Source organism: Schistocerca cancellata, chromosome 4 (assembly GCF_023864275.1).
Source record: "Schistocerca cancellata isolate TAMUIC-IGC-003103 chromosome 4, iqSchCanc2.1, whole genome shotgun sequence".
Taxonomy (NCBI): domain Eukaryota; kingdom Metazoa; phylum Arthropoda; class Insecta; order Orthoptera; family Acrididae; genus Schistocerca; species Schistocerca cancellata.
In genome coordinates, this window is record NC_064629.1 from 612848509 (window position 1) to 612870016 (window position 21508).

The 21508-nt window shown below is 37.8% G+C and overlaps 1 protein-coding gene across 2 annotated transcripts in view; it reads right to left on the minus strand.

Annotated features, from left to right (window-relative positions):
• Window positions 1–21508, minus strand: part of LOC126185223 (plastin-2) — a 203630-nt gene that overhangs the window by 23930 nt on the left and 158192 nt on the right. For both annotated transcript variants that reach the window (XM_049928103.1, XM_049928102.1), the window contains exons 9-10: window positions 9906–10045; window positions 8452–8603 (exon numbers count right to left, since the gene is read on the minus strand). In XM_049928103.1, the coding sequence (XP_049784060.1) occupies window positions 8452–8603; window positions 9906–10045 (292 nt within the window). The remainder of the gene's footprint in view (window positions 1–8451; window positions 8604–9905; window positions 10046–21508) is intronic.

The window sequence follows — 21508 nt, forward strand, 5'->3', positions numbered from 1 at the left end:
AAATAATATAACAACAGTGCTTTGAATCTGAAAGACAGGCATAAAATTGCTGAATGAATCTCTCTCTTCATTATAACCACATTTTACTCAGAAATGAATCTGTAGTTTTGAAACCTTGTACTTTTTTTATTTATTCTCAATCTCTTGCAGCCAGTATTCTGCTACTACTCATAACAAATTTTAACTGCAACGTATAAAGAAACGAAGGTGCATGTTATGCTGAAATCCCAAGAGTTAAAATACACTAAATGAAAGAGATTTTAAGTTGTAAAAAGCACTTCACAAAAAAAGTTCTTTTTTCATAAGAGATATTCTCTTGTTCATTGATTTGAAAACTGTATCTGTTAAAAATTAAGACCTAGATGGCAACAAATCCACTCACAATTTCACTTTTTTTTGGACATAATGCATTTCCAATTAGATGATATCTCTAAGGGCTGACACTACTACCTTCTGTAAATCAAATGTATAATTTTGTGTGCCAAGACACTAGGTCAAATCCTTCGAAATATAACAAACGTGTACAATACTACGATGTCACACTGCAACTGTTTTTTATTTCTGAAATTAAATTTTATCTGACTATTCTTCACCAATACTATTTACCACACATTAAATTGAATTCTCTCTCCTATTTTTTTTATTACATTTTAATCCACAAATCGTCTGCTTCAATGATCAGTTCAAATCCAATACACACAAGTTAGAACTTAAAATTTATGGAACTCTGTCAGCAACACATTTGATGCCACCACAGATGCTACATTGCACAAAATCAAAACAAAGCACAGTCAGTCCAATTCAGACAACTTGCAGGTAAAACAACAATCCAAAAATTAAGAATTGTTACCTGTCTTCATGTATGGAATTATGGAAATACAAATCTTTTCCCACTGCATGCTTTTTACCAACTTTGAACAACAAACACATCTGGTAAAATGTAACCACAGTGTTTCAGTATTTTACATAGCAACTACAGATTTACTGCAGATACTGTAACAATTATCAGCACCTCCTGTGAGACACCATGCTGTGGCTTGTCTGAATGACGTAAAAATATTGTAATACCTATAATTCATAGTTGTCGGATTTTAGCACAAGTTCTGAACTGCCTGTGTGAGAGACAGCTACACATGTCTACTTTAGTCATTTACTGTCATATAGAATAGCAGTTAGACTTTCCTCTTGTCAGCATTTTTGCTGATTATCATATTGGTTTTTCTGTTACTCTGAGCATAATTTTTATCAAAAGATTGTTTTTATAAGTATCCTTTCATTCTAACCCAAAAGAATTCCACTGCATTTAAATAACATATGATGCAAAGGAGCATCTAAGAATGAAATGTCTTTATTAATTGAGGATGACTTTAAACTCATTGTTTTCATTACTCATAGAAGTAACTTGGGGTTTAGTTCAAGAAAACTGGGCGATAAACTAAAGTCTTTGGCACTAGTTGGGCTATATAAAGCATTGTATTTCCTTTCGAAACTATTAGCAGTAATCTCACCATTGGGTATTCACAACTTGGTTTAAGAAAAATGCTCTGTTCAGCAACAGATTTACCTCAATCATCTATTTAATTTACCAGATAATTACTAGAGCATCAGCATTTGGCATGGTGATGATCAATTTTCCCAATCAGTGTGTTTCAAACCGTCCACAGTCAAGTCTGACGATGCAGCAACCTGTGCCTGAACACTCCCCACTTTAATAACCTGACCTTTATCAGTTTCATTCTTCATTAAATTACATACCATGTTAAAATTTTGCAGCATTGATTGTGCAAATTTTTCCCATCACCTACTTTCTCAATCAATGAAAAAACACATCTCATTCCATTTTATCCTAGACTTTATCTACCATGGTAAGTTTTTCATGGATATACCTTGAGCAGTTACACAATTAGCTGCTTAGGGCAATACCTTGGATCTTCCAGTTACAGTCACACCTGCAATTTTTGATTCAGTTAACAAGAGGCAATAATTCACTGATTACATTTGTATCTTAGCACAAACGACTATAGATATTGAAATGAATGTTACAAAAGAATGGAAAATGTTACTACTTCATATATGTGTGTCTGGAAATCACCAAAGGATAGAAAATCAAACATTCATTTTCAAGACTGAAAATGTGGAGTACCAATGTAGAAATTCAAGAATATTGTACAATATTCTTTAGACTTGTTTATGTACTGTGTAAGGTTATGTGAGATGGGGAAGACCTGCTGCAGTTCAATAGCCTTGTTAGAATGTTGCTACAAAAGTAAAGAGATTTATAATGTATGAGTTTAAACTTTATAAATAAATGAAAGCTGAACAAAAGTAAAATAAACTGGAGGAGATCAATGCAAGAAGTGTTTAATGAGTCGCAAAGCAAAGTTTTGCCAACCAATCTGATGAAAAATTCTAAGATTTTTTTGATCTCACCTGAAGTCCTAAGGTTGAAAGTTATCATACGGTTACCAAAACTGAAGACCAAAATACTGAAATTGGTATTCCAAAGTAGTTTCACAACATCAGATCATATTACGGTTTCTCTTCGCAATAGTCACAGAAATCCCAGGACAGACAGACATTGAGATATGTACTTTCAGAAAGGAAAATTGACTGGAATTGTTCAACACAGGAAAGGTGGCTAGGCCTGATGGGATATCTGTATATTCCACACACATCATGCAAAATAATTTGCTCCCCCCTTTGGCAGGAGTTTGTCACAGCTTACACAGATCACTGGAGCAACAAAATATCAAATGCAATTGGAAGAAGTGCAGCAAATTCCCATTTCAAAGAAGGGTTATCAGACTGATTCACTGCATTAGTGTACCTATAATACATACACTAATGTGTTTCAGAATTACAGACCATTTTTTATGCTCATGTTGTATGGCATTTTCAAAGACAGAACTCTCCTCTATTAGAGTCTACATGGAGTCCACAAAAAGCTTTCTTCATTAGACTCTGTTCACTCTGTTTGACCATAAGATCTAGATGGCAGCAGTGGAGGTTGTGCCCAGGTTGATACCATGGTCCTATACTATCAGAAGGACTTTAGTATGGTTTCACACTGCTGCCTACTGTACACAATAAGAGCCTACAGAATTTCAGCCAGTTTCAAGACTGGACTGAAATACCTAGCAACAACAACATGATATGCCATTCACATTGAGAAGAAATTGTTGGGCATCAAAGCTAGTTTAGGTATACCGTACCGTAAAGGTGTGTTACAAGGCTGTTACTGTTCTCACTACTGTACATAGCAAAGTTGCATTGCATGAAAAATTTTAGCGAAATTTATGAAGACCCGGCAAATGACCAATACTTACAGCAGGGATTGGCAGAGAATGGTCAACATAAACAAAATGTTGCATACAATGACAAAATAGGGAGAAAGACCATTTATCATTTTATTACATGGTTGATAGTAAATTATTCACAACAAACATTTACAATCATAAACTATTAAGGAGTATGCATCACAAGCAATTTAAACATAAAAACAGTTTTAACAAAAGCAGGCCCCACGTATTCATTGGATAATTCCTTAGAAGATTTAATCCATCCACAAAGGAAGTAGCTTACAAAAACCAGATACAACCTTTTGAATAATGCTTTCTAGTATGGGTCACCTACCTAATGGGATTAATGGAGGTAGAGAAGATCCGAAGAAGTGGAAGATCTTGCCAAGAATCCAAGAAAATTATGGTCCTATGTAAAATGACTATGTGAGTAGATTGATTGTATTCAGTCATTTGTCGACTACTTTGGTGTCGAAACAGAAGACAGGAAAATGAAAATAGGTTAAAATTTTGTATTTAAAAACTCATTCATGCATGAGGATTACATATAATTGTTTCATTGTGACATTCATTCCCATATATGGAGGCTAAGAAACAGGCATCACTGTTATTGAGAAGCCACTGAGCGTTGAAAACAAATACGTCATCACATACAGGTGTAATCTCAGTTTGGTTTTACAGAGGGTCCTCTGTGTCACTGACTCCACACTTAACTCACAGTTATTGTTACTCTCATGCCCAGCACAAAGTCCCAAGTCACTGGAGAAAAGTGAAGGTAACACATGTAAATAAGAAAAGTAAAAGAACGGCCTCGCAAAATTACAGACCAATATCCTTTAAGTCAGCCCGCTTCAGTATTCTTGAGCATATTCTAAGTCTGAATATAATAAATTTCGTTGAAACAAAAAAGCTTCTGTCCAGCAATCAGCATAGATTTAAAAGCATTGCTCGTGTAAAACTCCCGCTTGTTCTTTTCTTGCACAACATCCTGCAAAACAAGTATGAACAGTGCCTCAATGCATATTGTTAAAGTCTCAGCATATGGAATATGTTCTCAAATACATGAGTGGATCGAATACTTCAACTAATAGAGCCAAGTACGTTCAACTGGACAATGAATGTTCATATCGTGCACGGATATCATCCACCCTCTGTAATAAAAAAATAAAAATAAAAAATAAAAAAAAAAAAAAAACAAACAAACAAACAGAGATCTCATCGAGAGAATCTGCACAATACGTCTAGATGCTCGCTAAGAAGCACTCACAACATACAGATGAAGAAAAATCCAGCAGAGGATTGCAAAATGGCTATGCAAAGCAAATAGCCGAAATTAATTTTGCACAAAAAATAAACATATGCCTAACAGTGATACAGACAGAAATGAAGCACAGCAATTGACTAATTTTTAAATCTAAAATGACTAATTTCTGTGCAGAATGTAATGTACTGAGGGGCGTCTGCAAAGATTTTCAAATGGAGAAAAATTTCCGCTAAACTCTCGTTCAGAACATCTTCTATTCACACGCAGTCTATTATTTGGTTCTTGTTGATCATTATCAGAGAAAGCAGCAGTGTAAGTAACAGCAAATAGCAGTCTCTTGAGCGGCGACAGGTTGTAAATACTCATTATCAGAATGCGGCAAACAATGCACGACACAGTACAGTAATACATTTTCAGCTTAGAGTGACGTAAACACTTATAACAAAGATAACGGCACGTATCAGATCAAAGAAAAATAAGCAATCAATTTAAATCAGACGAAGCACATGAAAAAGGAGGGGTACTCGTATAAATACAGTTGGAGCATCTGACACATTGCAATGGCTACCTGGTAAAGCGTAACTGCTAAGCTTATGACTCAAACCAAACAACTGTAGCTGGATCATCATTCATTCGACCTAAATTGTGTCTCATATTACAATGGACCAACTTTGTTTCGATTTGGAGGTGCGGCCTAAAACTTTTCTCTCCCCTTGAATTTCGAGTCTCAAATGTCAGGTGCGGCTTAGATTCGTGAAAATTTTTTTTTCCTTCATTTCGAGTCTCATTTTTCAGGTGCAGCTTAGATTCGAGTACATACGGTAGTGTTCATATGAAGACAGACATTCATTTTCCCTCGTTCTGTTTGCGAGTGGTACAGGGAAGAGAGTGGCCAGCAGTCGTAAAATGTACCCTCCATTATGCACCATATGCTCACTTGTGGAGCATGTATATACCAGGTGATCAAAAAGTCAGTATAAATTTTAAAACTGAATAAATCACGGAATAATGTAGATAGAGAGGTACAAATTGACACACATGCTTCGAATGACATGGGGTTTTATTAGAACCAAAAAATACAAAAGTTCTTATGTCTGACAGATGGTGCTTCATCTGATCAGAATAGCAATAATTAGCATAACAAAGTAAGACAAAGCAAAGATGATGTTCTTTACAGGAAATGCTCAATATGTCCACCATCATTCCTCAACAACAGCTCTAGTCGAGAAATAATATTGTGAACAGCACTGTAAAGCATGTCCGGAGTTAAGGTGAGGCATTGGCGTCGGATGTTGTCTTTCAGCATCCCTAGAGATGTCTGTCGATCACGATGCACTTGCGACTTCAGGTAACCCCAAAGCCAATAATCGCAAGGACTGAGGTCTGGGGACCTGGGAGGCCAAGCATGACGAAAGTGGCAGCTGAGCACGCAATCATCACCAAATGACGCGTGCAAGAGATCTTTCACGTGTCTAGCAATATGAGATGGAGCGCCATCCTAATAAAACCCCATGTCATTCCAAGCATGTGTGTCAATTTTTACCTCTCTATCTACATTATTCCGTGGTTTATTAAGTTTTCAAATTTATACTGACTTTTTGATCAACCGGTATAGAGAGAGATATGTAGAAGATCAGTATGTTTCATCACAGGTTCATTTATCAAACATGAAAGCATCAATTCCAGTGGCAGAAACATTGAAGGGCGATTGTTTACACTTTGCTGACTGGAGGTCAATTTTGACCTTAGTTCAGGACTACACTACTATATCACAATAAACTTTGATCCAGCGAACAATGATCAGTGTGTATCCAAATTAGTTTGTAATGTGCTTGCCAACACTAATAAAATCAGCTACCTATACAATTATTGTACTTCAACTGGAGATACTAATCTCACATCGTAGATACACAATATTTATTACTGGAAGTAGTTATGTTATAAAGATGGAAAAAAGTAAGCCTAAAAAGGTGTGATCTTAAAACTTTTCCCCAGCTGAAAAGTATTTATTTTTGGATGTCTTACTGTGACAGTATAAAGACATAACAGAAGGTAAAATGTAGTGAAATTACTATAGCCAACAAAGAAAAGGTTTTCTCTATCTTTTTATGGTTGGCATTAGTACAATAAATGTGAATGTTTTTGCACAGATTAGTATAGTGTCTCCCCATGTCCTTTTTAACATCTTTGGAATGTTATAGAATGGGTGATGGCTCAATGCAGTCTGTGAGAACCATACACATGTTTATGAAATATATGTGCATAAAGAGGCTGTTGATGTGCTCAGTGTACCACTTTACAAAAGGAACACTTTAGTGGACGGGCGCTAATATGGGTAAATGAAGCAAAGGATCTAGTGTTGCCCTTTATTTCCTTCTTTTCTTTGTAAGTAAGGCATGGACTTCATTTCCAAATAATTTTACTTGCTTTATACTTTGACCATGTTTGCTTTTGTACTGCATGTTTACTTCAACAGCCAGATGATGGGAGCCTGAATCTCAAAATGCTTTGCTTAGGATAATGTTCCTAATACTACTGGCTATATGCTAAAATCTTTATAACTTCTGGAGTAAATTTCATTCCCTTAGTCTCTTCATGTGCCAGCACATTTATACTTATCAACAGTATAAATCATCTCACCACCACCACCACCACCACCACCACCACCACCACCACATGAAGTGGCCATAACTGCAGTAATATGCTTGTGCAGTGCATGACCTCATTAAAGGTTGCATAATAAAATTGTATGATACCTCCAAGCTTTAAGATCTATGCTGAAAGAGGTGAGAAAAATGGCTATAACTTACAACTACTGATCAGTTTGAAAGGTGAAGCCATTATGGCACTTTTTTTCTTTCTTTATTTCACTGATTTTAGATTCGCTTATTTCCCAAGATCTCTAACAAGACTGTATAAAAGTAATTGTTAAGTGTCACACATTTCAACTGACCACAACAGATCCTTCAGTAGATGAAAGGTGATCTAGAACAATAAGCCTGAACACAGTGTACAATGCTTTTGATTGCATGATGCTTTCTTTGTACAATTGTGAAATTATAAACCAATAAAATGTGTCATTATTCTCATTTTAATATCCCAAGTTGTGAAGTTACTCCTATAATTGAAGGTTTTATCCATACTTTGGTAATAAAATTCTACTTGTCACTCCATATATGAAATGTATTCACAGTTAAGAATAAGGACAACCATTAGCTGTGAAATGGATGACAACAATGAACATTTGTGCCAGACTGGGGCTCAAACCCGGATTTCCTGCTTATCACAAACTGTCACCTTAACCAGTAAGCTATCAAAGCATGCTTCACACCAGACCCAAACTTCCACATGACATCAACCACTTGTCTACAACCTGCGCTCGACACCAGGCAATCAACTTTCAATTAAAATATCTCCCTTTTACAGGAATATACATAATGGATGTAATAGTGCAGGTTATAGACACATGGAAGTTTAGGTCTGGCCATGAAGCATACTCAGAGCCTGAGGGTGAGGTGATCGCTCAATCTAGGGTTTGAGGCCCTGTCCAGCACAAATTTTAATTGCCATCATTCCATTTTACAGCTCATGGTTGCCCATATTCACAACTGTGAATACATCTCATGTATTTCATAATGGCTGTAGTTGGCACAGTGCTTGTTCCTTTGGACTTTCGTACATGTCCAAAGGAGCATTGCATTGTACTTGTGAACACAGGCACTGCAATATCGTATTGTTACTCCATAGTTGGCATGCTGTAAGTTACTCAGTTCCCATAAAATGTTGACAATAAATGTCTGTAAAGCTTAAGTTCAGTACATAACAAAGAAGTATGTGCACAAGCATATCTGTTTAATGGAAACAGTGCAATGTCTTATATCTGATTACCTGAAAATTCTTCAGTGTACTTTTCTTCCTAGCTTGTGAAAGTTTATTGTTGACCCACGTAACAATTTCTTTTTCTACTATTGGACTTCCTGTATTAGCCAGCTGGGTCAATATAGACAGCGTATATGCTCTCATGAGCTGCCATATAAGAGCTATATGAAACAAAACAAGTTAAATGAGGGTGATTTGAATACCTCTGAAATGCTCTCAGCTGTGCATCTCTAAAAACAGTATATTAATTAAATTATAAAAAAAGGTTGAAACATTTACAGAATACAGGTTACTAGCTGTAGCTTTTCAAAAGGGTATCTTGCAGCTTAAATGACTTGGCATCTAATTTTAGTAAGCCACACAACTATCATTACACATTTAATTAATTACATAAATGTGCACACAGGAAAAATCCTACAGTAATGTCAAATGATAAAGAGGGAAGTGACTGCTGGAAAGGCGTGAACAACAGGTACAAAGAATTTTAAATTGTAAACTAGGGTATAAAATCTTTATTAGGTCAGTATGAAGCTACAAAATGACAAAAACAAAAGCACAAAACTGCATAATTGCTATAAACTTAATAAAAACCTGTTTTAAATGACGAAGGGAGCAGGCAAACAGTGATAGAGACGGGAGAGCAAGGAGGTGGTGGAGAGAGTGACAGGTTGAATATGAGGACAAGGAAGAGACAGTGAGTGGGGAGGAAGTGAGGTATTTACTAGGGGGTTTGAGATAGTTACTAGTGATGACAGTGCCACCTCATGTGCCCAGCTGGGAACAGCCAGGGCATAGCTTGCATGACTACAGAGCACGAGGTAAACATATGTGGGCAGAGTTGGCAAAGCATCTTGCGCATTTTCAGAATGTGCACAATAGAGCCATCTCCCACGTAGCCTACACTACCTGCAGCTGCCTGTAAGCATGATATGGGAGTACCCATGCCCAATGGGAGGACAGAAGGTGGTGATCTTTATACGGACCTATCCCAGAATTTGCCCAAAGTGAGTTGGGGAACCATGAAGTCTTAATTAGGACTGACAAAGAAGGATTAAAATATACAGAGATCTACATACTATTCAAGGTTGGTGCTAGAATGGCCAAACTTAATTAAGCCATTCTGCCTTCTATAATCAACTTGGGAAAAGGAAACAGTAATAATCTGTGCTCACAATGATTATAAGGGAAATGTGCAGTTGGTAAAAATCACAAAAACTCACAATTCAAAGCTCTAAAGAGTTGTTACCTCCTTCACCAGTAGGTCCCTGGTGCTCTGATTTGTCATTCCTTATAACCCTGTGTGGGATTGTAAATTATCTCACTCAGTATCTCGAAAAAGAAGGGATAAAATATAAATAACACGAGATACCTAGAGAAGTGCAACAAGAGACTAACAGTATATCCATCGTTTAACCTTATGTACAAGATTTTAGAAAATTCGTTCTTTCAATATCATAACTTACCTAGTGTGAGAGTAGCATTTCCATCATTTATATCCTGGCCTGCAATGCCAACCAAAGAAAATTTAAGCTGTTTACCAAGCTCAACGGCATAATTGCAGTTTTCTAATTTCTCCATAAATTTTCGTAGCTTTGAGAATTTCCTGGAAAATAAGAGGAGAATTGTTCATACAATATTAGTAGTACAGTCATCATCTTGTGGTGTTACAGTTTAAGGTGAAATTCCTCATTCGAGAGAGAGAGAGAGAGAGAGAGAGAGAGAGAGAGAGAGAGAGAGAGAGAGAGACGGGTGGGGTGGGGGGATGGGAGAATTCTCTCCAACACCACCTCACACAAAAATGGGTGCACAGTAACAGGTGGTGTGGTGTGATGTGGTGTGTATTATGAAAATATGAATTAAAAAATATTACAATATTTTTCACAGAAAGTTAGTGCACATCTGTTTTAGAATTATGCTTGCTCATCATAGTATTTAACACTTTAAAGCATGAGCAATAACGTATGCCCCCACCCCACCTCCACTCTGCTCTGCTCAGTCTATGGAACTACCACTGATGTCAATTATTTTCAAATGTACTTAAATTTCTGTTAACATAATTCAATCGGCAACCAGACCACAGTGAGATGGATTTCCTTGGCTTTAAACTGACAAAGTTTACCTGTTCAATGCACGCATGAAAGTCTTACGGGTGTTTGCGTGCATGAGGGTATTTGGGGGACCGAGTGCATTACCTTAGATCTGCAATTTTTCATGAAAGGTGAAAATGAAAAATCAGTTTGTTCTCCAGGTACCAGGCATCAAAGCCATCACAGAACAATAGATCTCACTGGAATGTGGTGTTAATATTTTTTCCACAACTATGTATGTTTCACCTTGTATATGATAGTTTGAAGCAGCAAATTCCCTACAATCAGTAGTAATTAACTTTCAATTGCTTTTTGATCAGGAGATAGTAGATGTTGGTCATTATCAAAAAAGGTAAATGTTATTAACAAAGTAATCTGAGTTTAAAATCTCTTACATGAGCAATGTTTATAATGACACTGCTAAGAGGGGGGGAATATTTTTACACAAAAGGAAAAACTTACTATTATTTTAATTCTGTAGATTTTTCTTTATGAGAATTTGCTACTTACATTGGTAATTCATTGTTAACTGACTGTTGAACTTTTCGTACATAGTTTGACTGATATAGCATTTGCAGAGAATATTGGATGTAGCACCCTCTGACACATCGTAAGTCACAATGCACCAGCAGTTGGTACCTCTATGGTGACTACTGACTTCCATACGAGAAATCTTAAGACAAAGAAGTAGTTGCGCAAGATAAAATACAATCTGAATTTAAATGTATTTCTGATACACCTACCTTCACATTTTTATTCCACTAGCCCCCATGAAGTATTTTAGAAGCTATGTAGTGTACCAGAATAATATAACGATCTCAATGTACTTATGGTGCAAGGAAGAGTGTGGTAGCGAGTTTCAAATCATTGAAGCTTTACTGTGTTAATTAATATCTGCCATGTGTTTCCTATGCCAGATAGGTTAAAAGAGAAAACTGGGTGCCTTGTATGAGGGAACACACTGTTTAAAGCAGTTTGCCTCAAGCTGGGTATGTGCAGTACTGCACAACATGGAATTTCATTGATGAGAACTGATACCTTGATTACCGGTTCTTCTCATGCCTTCTGTATAGCTTCCTGAAGTTTCTATTTTCTTGTGTGCAGTGATGTAGAACTGTAATATGAATAGAAAGCCCCCTTACATCATGCTAGAGATACTGTGGGAGCCATAGTGAGTACAAAATCAGTTCTCGCTATCGTACAAGGAGGGTAGCACTCTGCACTGGAGTCAGCCGAATCCTGTTCTCCTGAAGTATAGTTGCTAAGGGCCATAGCCAATTTGATCACGAACAGTATGAGTGACAGAGTTCTATAAAAACAATAAGCACCAAGAAAACCTCAGTTGTGTAAATATGGACACAATGTGATAGCCCGTATGCTTTATGTAGAACACTGACCCAGTGTGTGCTGTGTAAAACAGTGCCTCAGATGACAGGTTCTAGATGCTGAAGAGCATCAGTGAAAGACCAGGATGTTTGAAAACTGCACACAGGGGAAATTACACAAACAGCTTTTGAATTCCATGCAACAATTAAAGCACCTGTTAAGATTGTTTCCAACAATTACCATTTGTAGATAAACTGGTTTGTAGTTATTTGTTAATGTGTATTCTTCTAGTTTCAAGATGAGTATTTTAATTCTCTGCTACTGCAAGTGTGGTTAATACATTTCCTCGTCATTTTTAATTGAGGATCTCCATCATATTACTGTTCTTGTGAGGTGGTGTGGCATTAGAGCATGTATTTTGATATGTCTTTGGGGTCTGTCATCAACAAATCGTAAGTACTATTTAGTTCACAGTCATTAAAAGGAAGTTTCAAGTTCATAGTGGTTGAGAGGGAAAGGCTGAAGTGTTGCTTCTGCCAAGTGTGTGTGATATTTAAAATTAAAATGGTAATTACTAGAGGCAGACATTGTGGCAAAGACTTCTGCCAGAAGTTCAGTAATACTCATGGGATCTGTCTTAGAGTCTCCATTAGCATATATTCCAGGGATTCCTATGTGTAGACAATGACAGCAAATGCATCTGAGGTTTGTCTATACTTCGGAGTATGGTGTGTGGAGTCTCATAGGTCAGTTCTTTAGTTCTTCATTTCAGTAAGTACAATATAATTCAGATGTCATAATCAAAAAAACTCCACACATATTACACTGTCATTGTTGAAGGCTAGGGATGCACATTATGAGATCCTGCTGGGTTGGTGTGCTATCCACCTGGGCACACCTATATTCAATGAGCAGTCCAGATCAAACAGAACTGCCAGATTGTTTAAAAATGAAAAACCAAAAAACAATCAGTCCAGTTTTTGTTCACTCTAACTGAAGGTTTCCCTCATGAGTGCCACTTTGCATAGTTACCACTGCCCAGAGCCCTGCACTCCACAAAGAATGGATACTGACTCCACAGGATGCAAGGTGAGTGACTGGCAGCAGCAGTAATGCAATCTCTGCATGGTCGGTGGGCTATAGTAAGTTTGCATAATAGTTAAAACAAAATGAGGTCCAAATCATCATGTTGTCGGGCTTGGCTATGTTGGTACTCTTTTCCATCACCTATTTTAACAGACAAAAACTGCTGCAAGCCTATTCCCAACACAATCCACAAAAAATACAGAAGATAGTAGGACAGTTAGACTAGAGGCAAAGAAGGGGTTGTAGTACAGCATAGATTCAACATCCTATGTTCACTACTTGTGTACTCTCAAAACAATTTTCAGAGCCATATAGGGTGTACCAGAATCACTTCCCCTGTTCTTGTAAATGGTATGCAGGAGGAAAGATTATCAATACCTCATTGTGTAGATCTCAGTTTCTCTAATTTTACCATACTGCTCATTTTATAAAATGTGGATGGGATTAGTTAATACATTTCTTATATTGTTTAGGAATGTGGGCACTCTGGAGATTTTTTTTCCTTTTAGGATCTCTCACTGTGGTTCTTTGAGCAATTCTGTGACACACTTATACTCTCTAAAAAAAAACTTTGCTGAATTTTCTGTCTCTTCTGTTGGAACAACTTCTTAAGTTCATAAGACTGATGCAAAAAATTCTTATGGGAGTAGACGAATTTGGCTTTAAAAATTACACAATTCATGAGTGCATTAAGATTCTTGCAATAAATCTTATTTTTTTAAGAGCCTTCCCTACAAATTACTGTTGAACATGTAACCAAACATTCACAGGCCTTACTTAACATTTACATTTTAATTCAGCTACTAGTATCTGCACCATGTGCCAGTCATCATCATATGTGCCTTTCAAATCCAGTTTTTTAAAACCATATACATCCCCACTCCTCTGTTCCCCTTACACATTGTCCTCTGCAAACTGCCTCGAAGGTGAAGATATTGTCTGCCAAAACATATATTTATTATGAACAGTATGGCTCTCATTACATTACTATGACATGCAGGGTTCCAGTACATTAGTACTGGAGACTTACTGTGTTGTGTTTACTAGCAGCCTTCAATCCAACCACAAACATGTCTGAATATCCCATGACAATTCTTTGATCTACCATGTGACAACATTTAATTGCATCCACTTCTGGAAGTCAAGAACAACAATCTGGACCCAACAAACTATTGCCTTCCAAATATGTGAAGGAGCAGAACACATTTGATTCTGCTAATGATGATAGTTGAAAACCCATTTTTATTCCCACATAGTAGTAGTTCAGTGCCCAAATATGATTTCATATTTGATCACAATTTTTATGTCATAATACTATAAGAAATAGACTTCACTGAAAAATGTCTATGCAGCTGTCCTGGGGCACATCTTATAGATGGGAACAAGTTGAGCCTCTTTCAACACTTATTTCTCCAGCAAAATCTTTAGAAGACAACCGATTGAATCTGACCAGAAAATCTGAAGAACTGACAGTGTTGAACATACTACTGGTGAGGACTAAATGCAGGTAACTATAGCTAAAACTGGCTAATATGCTATGTACTCTGATGGAGTGCGGTCTCTGATACTTTACATCCATGGGTAGATTACCAGATATTTTATCTGCATGTACTGCGAGAATATTTTTAGTACAGTGAAAAATGTTCACCGTGAAACTGAGGAGATCAAAACATTTTTTCGTATTAAAAGAATTGTGTGTTCATTGAAGCATAAGGACAAAACTGATGATTATGTTGAATTTAGGTGGGGGCACTCAAACATCATGGTCATCAGCACCCTGATGAGAAGTCAGCATGCCAATCTCATGGGTGGGGAAGAAGGCTATCCCCACATGCGGAGCAGTTTATAATGCATTAAAGGCTGCCTCCCTTTCCTACCAATTTACAGATGTGGCCTGACAGCTCACAAACTTTCACCACTCTTCTAACACTGGAATCGGTATTGGCGAGGATGGTGGGTGGATCTCAATCAAGCCTGAGGGCTGGCCTGATATCAGTACGTAAGACACATGCTGGCAAAATATGCTGAACTGAAAGTGGCACACCACAAACCTTACACAGTGGTGGATCCTTCCGCCAGAAGGAGGAAGCCATGTGTTAAAGTGCTATGTCCATTGTGCAGCCTGGTAAAAAAGAACCTCCTTCCAGCGGTGAGCTTGACATGAAGTCCACCATGCCCGTGTGGTCGATTTGTTTCCTGACACCTTCAACCATTCAATCTCCCACTGACACATGATGTGTCAGTCAGAAAATGAGATGACAGCATGCAACAGGATGGGACACTGATGGACAAGACCATCTCGACATGTTTCCTCAGCTACTTTGTAGGCCATGTCTTATCCTTGTACCCTGAAGTGGCCAGGTACCCATCAAAAGATCACCACCTAGCCATGGTGTTTGAGCCACTGTAAGGAGTCATGGATGAGCTGAATCAACTGGACTACTGGATACATTTGGTGACGAGCTTTTAGGGCACTAAGTGAGTCGCCACAAACAAGAAACCTTGTACGGTGATGCCTGTGAATCTTCTCCAGTGCCATCATAATGCCATTAATCCCACAAATTGTTCCAGAAGATGTGTTTTGAAAACCCTATCAGGAAAAACAGCAGAACAACCAAGGACATTCTCTTGCTGGGATCCATCTGTATAAACAACAATAAAACTGTGTGTGTGTGTGTGTGTGTGTGTGTGTGTGTGTGTGTGTGTGTGTGTGTGTGTGTGTGTGGTGGGGGGGGGAGACTCAGGGCAGAGGTTCTGCGATGGACCCATGTATCTGAGGAGGGACTAGTGATCTTGCTGTATTTTTGGAATACAGTAACTGCGCCAAGGATTAAAGGTGGATGTACTCTCATATGATAGCTGGTGGAGTCCACCTGTCAGGAAATCTCTGTGCTGCATGGCCAGCGGTGGAATCTTCGTCAGCATGTATGATTAAAAGGTCAGGATCAATTTTTAAATGGTGGACTGTAGTTCTTTCTCGAGCTGTGAAATCAGTTCCATGTTGAGGCCTTTGGGGAATTTTGGTGAGGCAAGGTTCAAGGTTAGGAAATCTGGCAAGTTTATGTTAAGTAATTTGGAAACAGTGCGGCTGAATCACAGATGGATGAGTAAATTGAGTCAGGTAGAGTTCAACATTTCAGTTGGGCCTCAGTGCCCATAGACGACAGTTCCTGTGCTTGAGAAAAAAAACTTAGACAGTGGATGAATATATCTAGTATTCTTTTTCACTGAGCCTGTATGCAACTCAATGCTTCACCTATATGGCAAGTAGCAACCTGCCCTTTCAATACTGTTGTTACAGTACTTAAAAAACATTGCCCCCCCCCCAAAAAAAAAAAAAAAAAAAACTTACTGCTTTTTGCAATGTCTCAACATTTGATTTTAAGGTTTGGGCATCCACAGCTTAGACATATAATATAATAATTTAATTTTTTTAAACTACTAAAATCTTCTTTAAACTTTTTGGTAGCCATATTAGCTTTTCCTTTATTACAGGCTCATACACAACCACTTTCTTGATGATTTAGTCACATTGTCAGGTGTATACATCTATGAAAAAATGTGATATGAATTAGAAGGTATATTAATGGCAGAAGTAAGTCAATTAACCAGAAATACAGGGCAACAAATACTCTTACAACTAACTTAACACTGGTTCATTAAAATACATGGTCTCCCAACGTTTAGAACTACCTAAATTCCAATGGGTGGCAGGCACAGGCAGTGTACACGAGCACTGTGAACTGTGGGTATGGACTAGAGAGAGAGAGAGAGAGAGAGAGAGAGAGAGATATGAAATAAGACCTCAGAGGAAAACTATACAGAATAAACCCATGTTTCGATAGAAAAACTTAAGGACTCACAAGTGATGGAAAATCAACAGATGCCTGAAGCAGAAAGGCCAGGCCACTGAACAACCCAGTTGATATAATGTTACTGAAACTGCCGGCAGTAGTGTGCCCAAGAGAAGCAGCCCACAACATGGCTCTTACAGCATGCCCAGTAATTTCTCTCTATTTATTTGTCATATTTCTCACTGTGGTTTTCCACCTTAATTTACTTTGTAATAATTCCCAGCCTTCGGTTGGTACGTAATTGTGTTTCTTCTGTCTCCATCCTTGCATTCTCTAGCGGCACATTTAAATACTTCCTGTTGGCTACTTCTCCAAGGCATACTGCATGCTGGCAGTTTCAGTAACATTACATCGGCTGTTAGGTGGCCTGGCCTTCCTACTTCAGGCATAGTCATGTCTCTATGTATCTTTTGCAGGCATCTGTTTATTTTCAATCACTGGGGAGTGGTTATATTTTTTAATCCAAATATAGCTTTATTCTGTACAGTTTTCCTCAAGGGTCTTATTTCACATCTGCTCTCGCTTCCATTGCTATGAATCCACATGTGGGTACAAAACAGCTTTAACACTATACCGGCATTCCTAAAACAGGGTGTATACATGGACGACGAAAAAAAAAAATTCCCGGATTTCCCAGTTAAAAATACACTTTCTCCCAGATGAAAATACACTTTTTCCTTGTTAAGTAACAGTATACTTTTCCTCAGAACTGTAGAAGTTATCAATCCTTTCAGTGGTTGTGGTCTTACACCGGCGTAGAATTTCCCGGCACTTTAGAAAACTAAACTCAGGGGGAAAAAACACGTTTTGGAAAGGTGTCTCATGTGCAGCAACATGTACACTGCTTATTTCATATTACGAAAGTATAAATTCGAATTCCACCAAACACCGCATGTTACTTTCTGTAGAATTGAAATCGAGATTGCAATGCACTTTTGTAAGCCGGTCGTAGTTCATGTCAAGCGATCTCGTCAGCCGATGACGGCGGATATTCAGAGCATAGGACACGTGATGTAGACAACCAATAGCAACATCACTGTTAAGTAGCGCAAACACACAAATCGGGAAAGGTAATGGTTTAAATTAATAAAAATAGTGTTACTAAGAGAAAAGAAATGCTTTCACGTACCCTACAATATTGGCCTCTAAGATTAATAAGCTGCAAGAGAAGCTAGACTTTCACACGTAATGTTGATCTTTTTTGAGCGTGTTTCACTTCAAGATACATCACAGAAATGTGCCAGTAAATTTTTTAACAATGACATAAATGTCTGACCTTCTGGGCTCGAAAATATTCTAAATGGTCATTTTCAAAGATTTGAATTTTGAATGAGAGTCAAATGCTCTGTTGTAAGAAATTCATCGGACATTGGCGCACCGAGTTCATCTTGTGTACAAGGAAATTTACTTTACTTGAAAGTAACGCTTTTCAAACAACCATTTGGAATATTTTCCCGCAACATTACATTTGTTTCAGCAGTTACGCCAGACGACAAGCATCACCGTGCTTGCACAGCTACGATGACGCAGGAAGCCCATACGTTCGTACATGTAAAACATTAAAAGATCTTACATTATGTCATAAAAGAAACAAGACATTAGAGGATCTCCAAGAGGATGGGAATTTTGTGAACCCTACTAAAATTCATAATTCGGCTTAAAGTGCACATTTGTATGTCCAGATTCATATGTACCAGTACTGTATTATCTCATAATTGGTTCTTTATTATGGCATAATGCCATACTTGCTAGACGATGAAAACGTGCACTTGAAATGTAGCGAACAGTTGAAACTAGGCAATAGTGTGGAATTAAACACTTCGTTTCAAATAAATTGACTGCCTCAGCAGAAAAGATTAATTAAAGTCATATTTCTTTAACAAACCAACAAAGATAACTTCATTGTTCTGCAAGGCGATTAACGCTTGACTGTCATAAAGGTAGAAACAAAATAAAATCTGAAACTAGTAACTTATTTTAGCCTTCCGTAATTATGAGTATGTATTTTAATTCACTTGATAGCTCCCGACCACAGAAATCTGTTTTGTTTTCATTTGACGTGATAGCAATAAACGAAGAGGAAACAGCAAAATTACTTAACGTAAACACGGGTCACGTGGAAGCTACCACCTCCCCACTACAACTTAGACTGCTCTGTGCACCAGGTTCGGATCTACGATATTTCCAAACCGGGCCAATATTAGATAGTGGCGCTCCCCATCCCTCAAGCGTTTGAGGTAGGACGCCAAAAATTTAAAAAATTGACTTTTCAAAAATATCTTCATATTGTAGCGCGTGTCTTTCTGAAGTGTGATACATAAAACATAAGTGATCGAGGCAACGTAAGACACGTTATTTGGTCTTAAGCGTGTCGAAGTGCAGTGCCACGCCTCTTCATACAGCATTCTTCTACGCCACGTCAATGTATTTCGCTCTGTGGAATTCAAACGTGTAATATTTTGTAAGGGATGTCATCAAACCTGTATTGAGGACAGTGGAAATTAAAATGCCCTGTGGTGCCTTTCTGATCCCAGTCGACCGGTTTGACATCTTAACTGTTTTAAAAAAAAACACACCCTCGCAATTAATACTGGGAGGGATTATTTGTGACCGGCAGAACAAGAACACTTCAGAAAATTTGCAGTCTTAACTGCCTATTAGCTAATAACTTGCTGTTCTGTGTGACATAAAATTATACATAGGATACATAAAACGAGTACAGACAAGAGACAAGCAAGACAGTACACATTTCTTCAATCCTTAAGTCCTAGCTTTTTTTTCCTCTCTAATCTTGCCGCAGCTTTATATGGCGTACTTTCCTTTCTGGGAAAGGATCTATTACGCCATCAAAGTTCGTCAACGTTTTGCTACATGAAAAAACGAAATGTCGTTGTCTAATATCAGAAAAGCTGTTAATACAAATAGTACCCAAGACTGGTGTGGTTTCTCGATCTGTCACTGTCTGCTAGATAAAATGAAATAGGCCTGCCTAATATTGCAGCAGTTGTTACACACACCAATTAAACGAGACTGTTTTGTCACAAATGGTCATTTTTATAACACGACAGAATATAATTCAGGAAGCACCAATATCAAAAGCCCATTAGGCCTACTACAAGCAAAAAGTTTTATGTTAGGAAATAATTTCACATTTCATTCATACTCTCTAGCTTCAGAAGCATGAGATCGAAAAGTAGTAGTAAGTAATTTTTATATAAATTTGGAATCGTCATATACTTCCGTAATTTGTGACAGTCTCTGTTTGTTCTCCTTCCTCGTTCTAACAAACAATCTTGTCATCACTAATTCTGTAACTATTCCTGCCAGTGTCAAAATTTTTCTGTGGTTAACTTCACTAACCCTGCCACAATCACTGGTTTAGTTATCCCGCATTTGTTCTCCAGTTATGCGTTATTAGGAGCTCGTACAATGCGTATTCCGCGCTACTCTCAGGATAGAACTTTAGCGGCTGCTAGCCGGGGACTGTAGTGTACCGGTGCGGCCAAAAATTTTCTGTCGAAATTTCATTTTCTTGGATACACGGAGAAGACAACACGTAATCTTAGTGGCCTGTTATTCCTGTTAGTCGTTTATTTCCACTCTGGTAGCCTGAATCGATGGAATTTGCTAGTAATTATAACGCCGCTGATGATTTGCAAACCCAGTCAACCAGGAACAGTTTACAGCGATTGTCATTCACCCTATCTGCTTTATTCACTCAGCTCGTATAGACCCGTCCCCTTTTGTCTGCAGGAAAGTATTCTTCTAGATGTGATGGGGATCTGGCAGAAACATCACGTACACTATGCACGTATTCAAAAATCAATTTACGATTCATTCAAAAATCAACCTAGAATTTGATCAAAAAAGTTCAAAAACCAACAGGAATGTGTTCAAAATCATATAAGTAATCGATAGACCAACGTGCGCTGGATGCTAGGCGCTTTGTGAAACAAGATCTTTTTCCTCAATAATATGAATTTGGTCCCAAGGGAGCTGACACGGCTAAACAAGTATACAAGTTTGAGGGTGTGCACAGAACTAGAGGAACGTCATGAAACAGAAGGTGAGCACTTCCCCAACAAGATTTTAACTTGATACTTGGGTTCACTATTATGAGCCAGAATCAAAAAGACAAGGCATGGAGTGGAAGCACACCAATTCACCTGTCAATAAAAATTCAAAACCCAAGCATCAGCAGGAAAAGTAATGTTGATGTTTTAGGATGCTGAAGGTCCAGCTCCAGCAAGACAAGGCACGTCCTCATATTGCTGAACCAACCCAGTGAAACCATCTACAAAAATGGGCTGGAAAATACTGCCTCATCCCCCTTACAGTCCTGATTTAGCACCTAGTGATTTCTATTTGTTTGCCGCACAGAAGGAGGCAGTACATGGGAAGAGGTTCCAGGACAACGAGGACATAAAAAAGTTTGTGGGAAATTTGTTCAAACATCAAGATAAAGTTTTTTGCAGCCACAATAAAAAAGCTTGTACCCCACTGGAACAAGTGCATAAATGTTCGAGAGGATTATGTTGAGAAGGAGAAAAGTATTCTTTTGTATAAATAAATGTTTGTTTCTTCAGACAATTTGTCTCTTTAATTATTGAATACCCTCATCGATATGTCACTTATGCACTGGACAAAATTTCTTGGTGCTGCACCTAACTACCTATAAACACTTTATATGATGTTTAGTATTCCTGGTGAAAT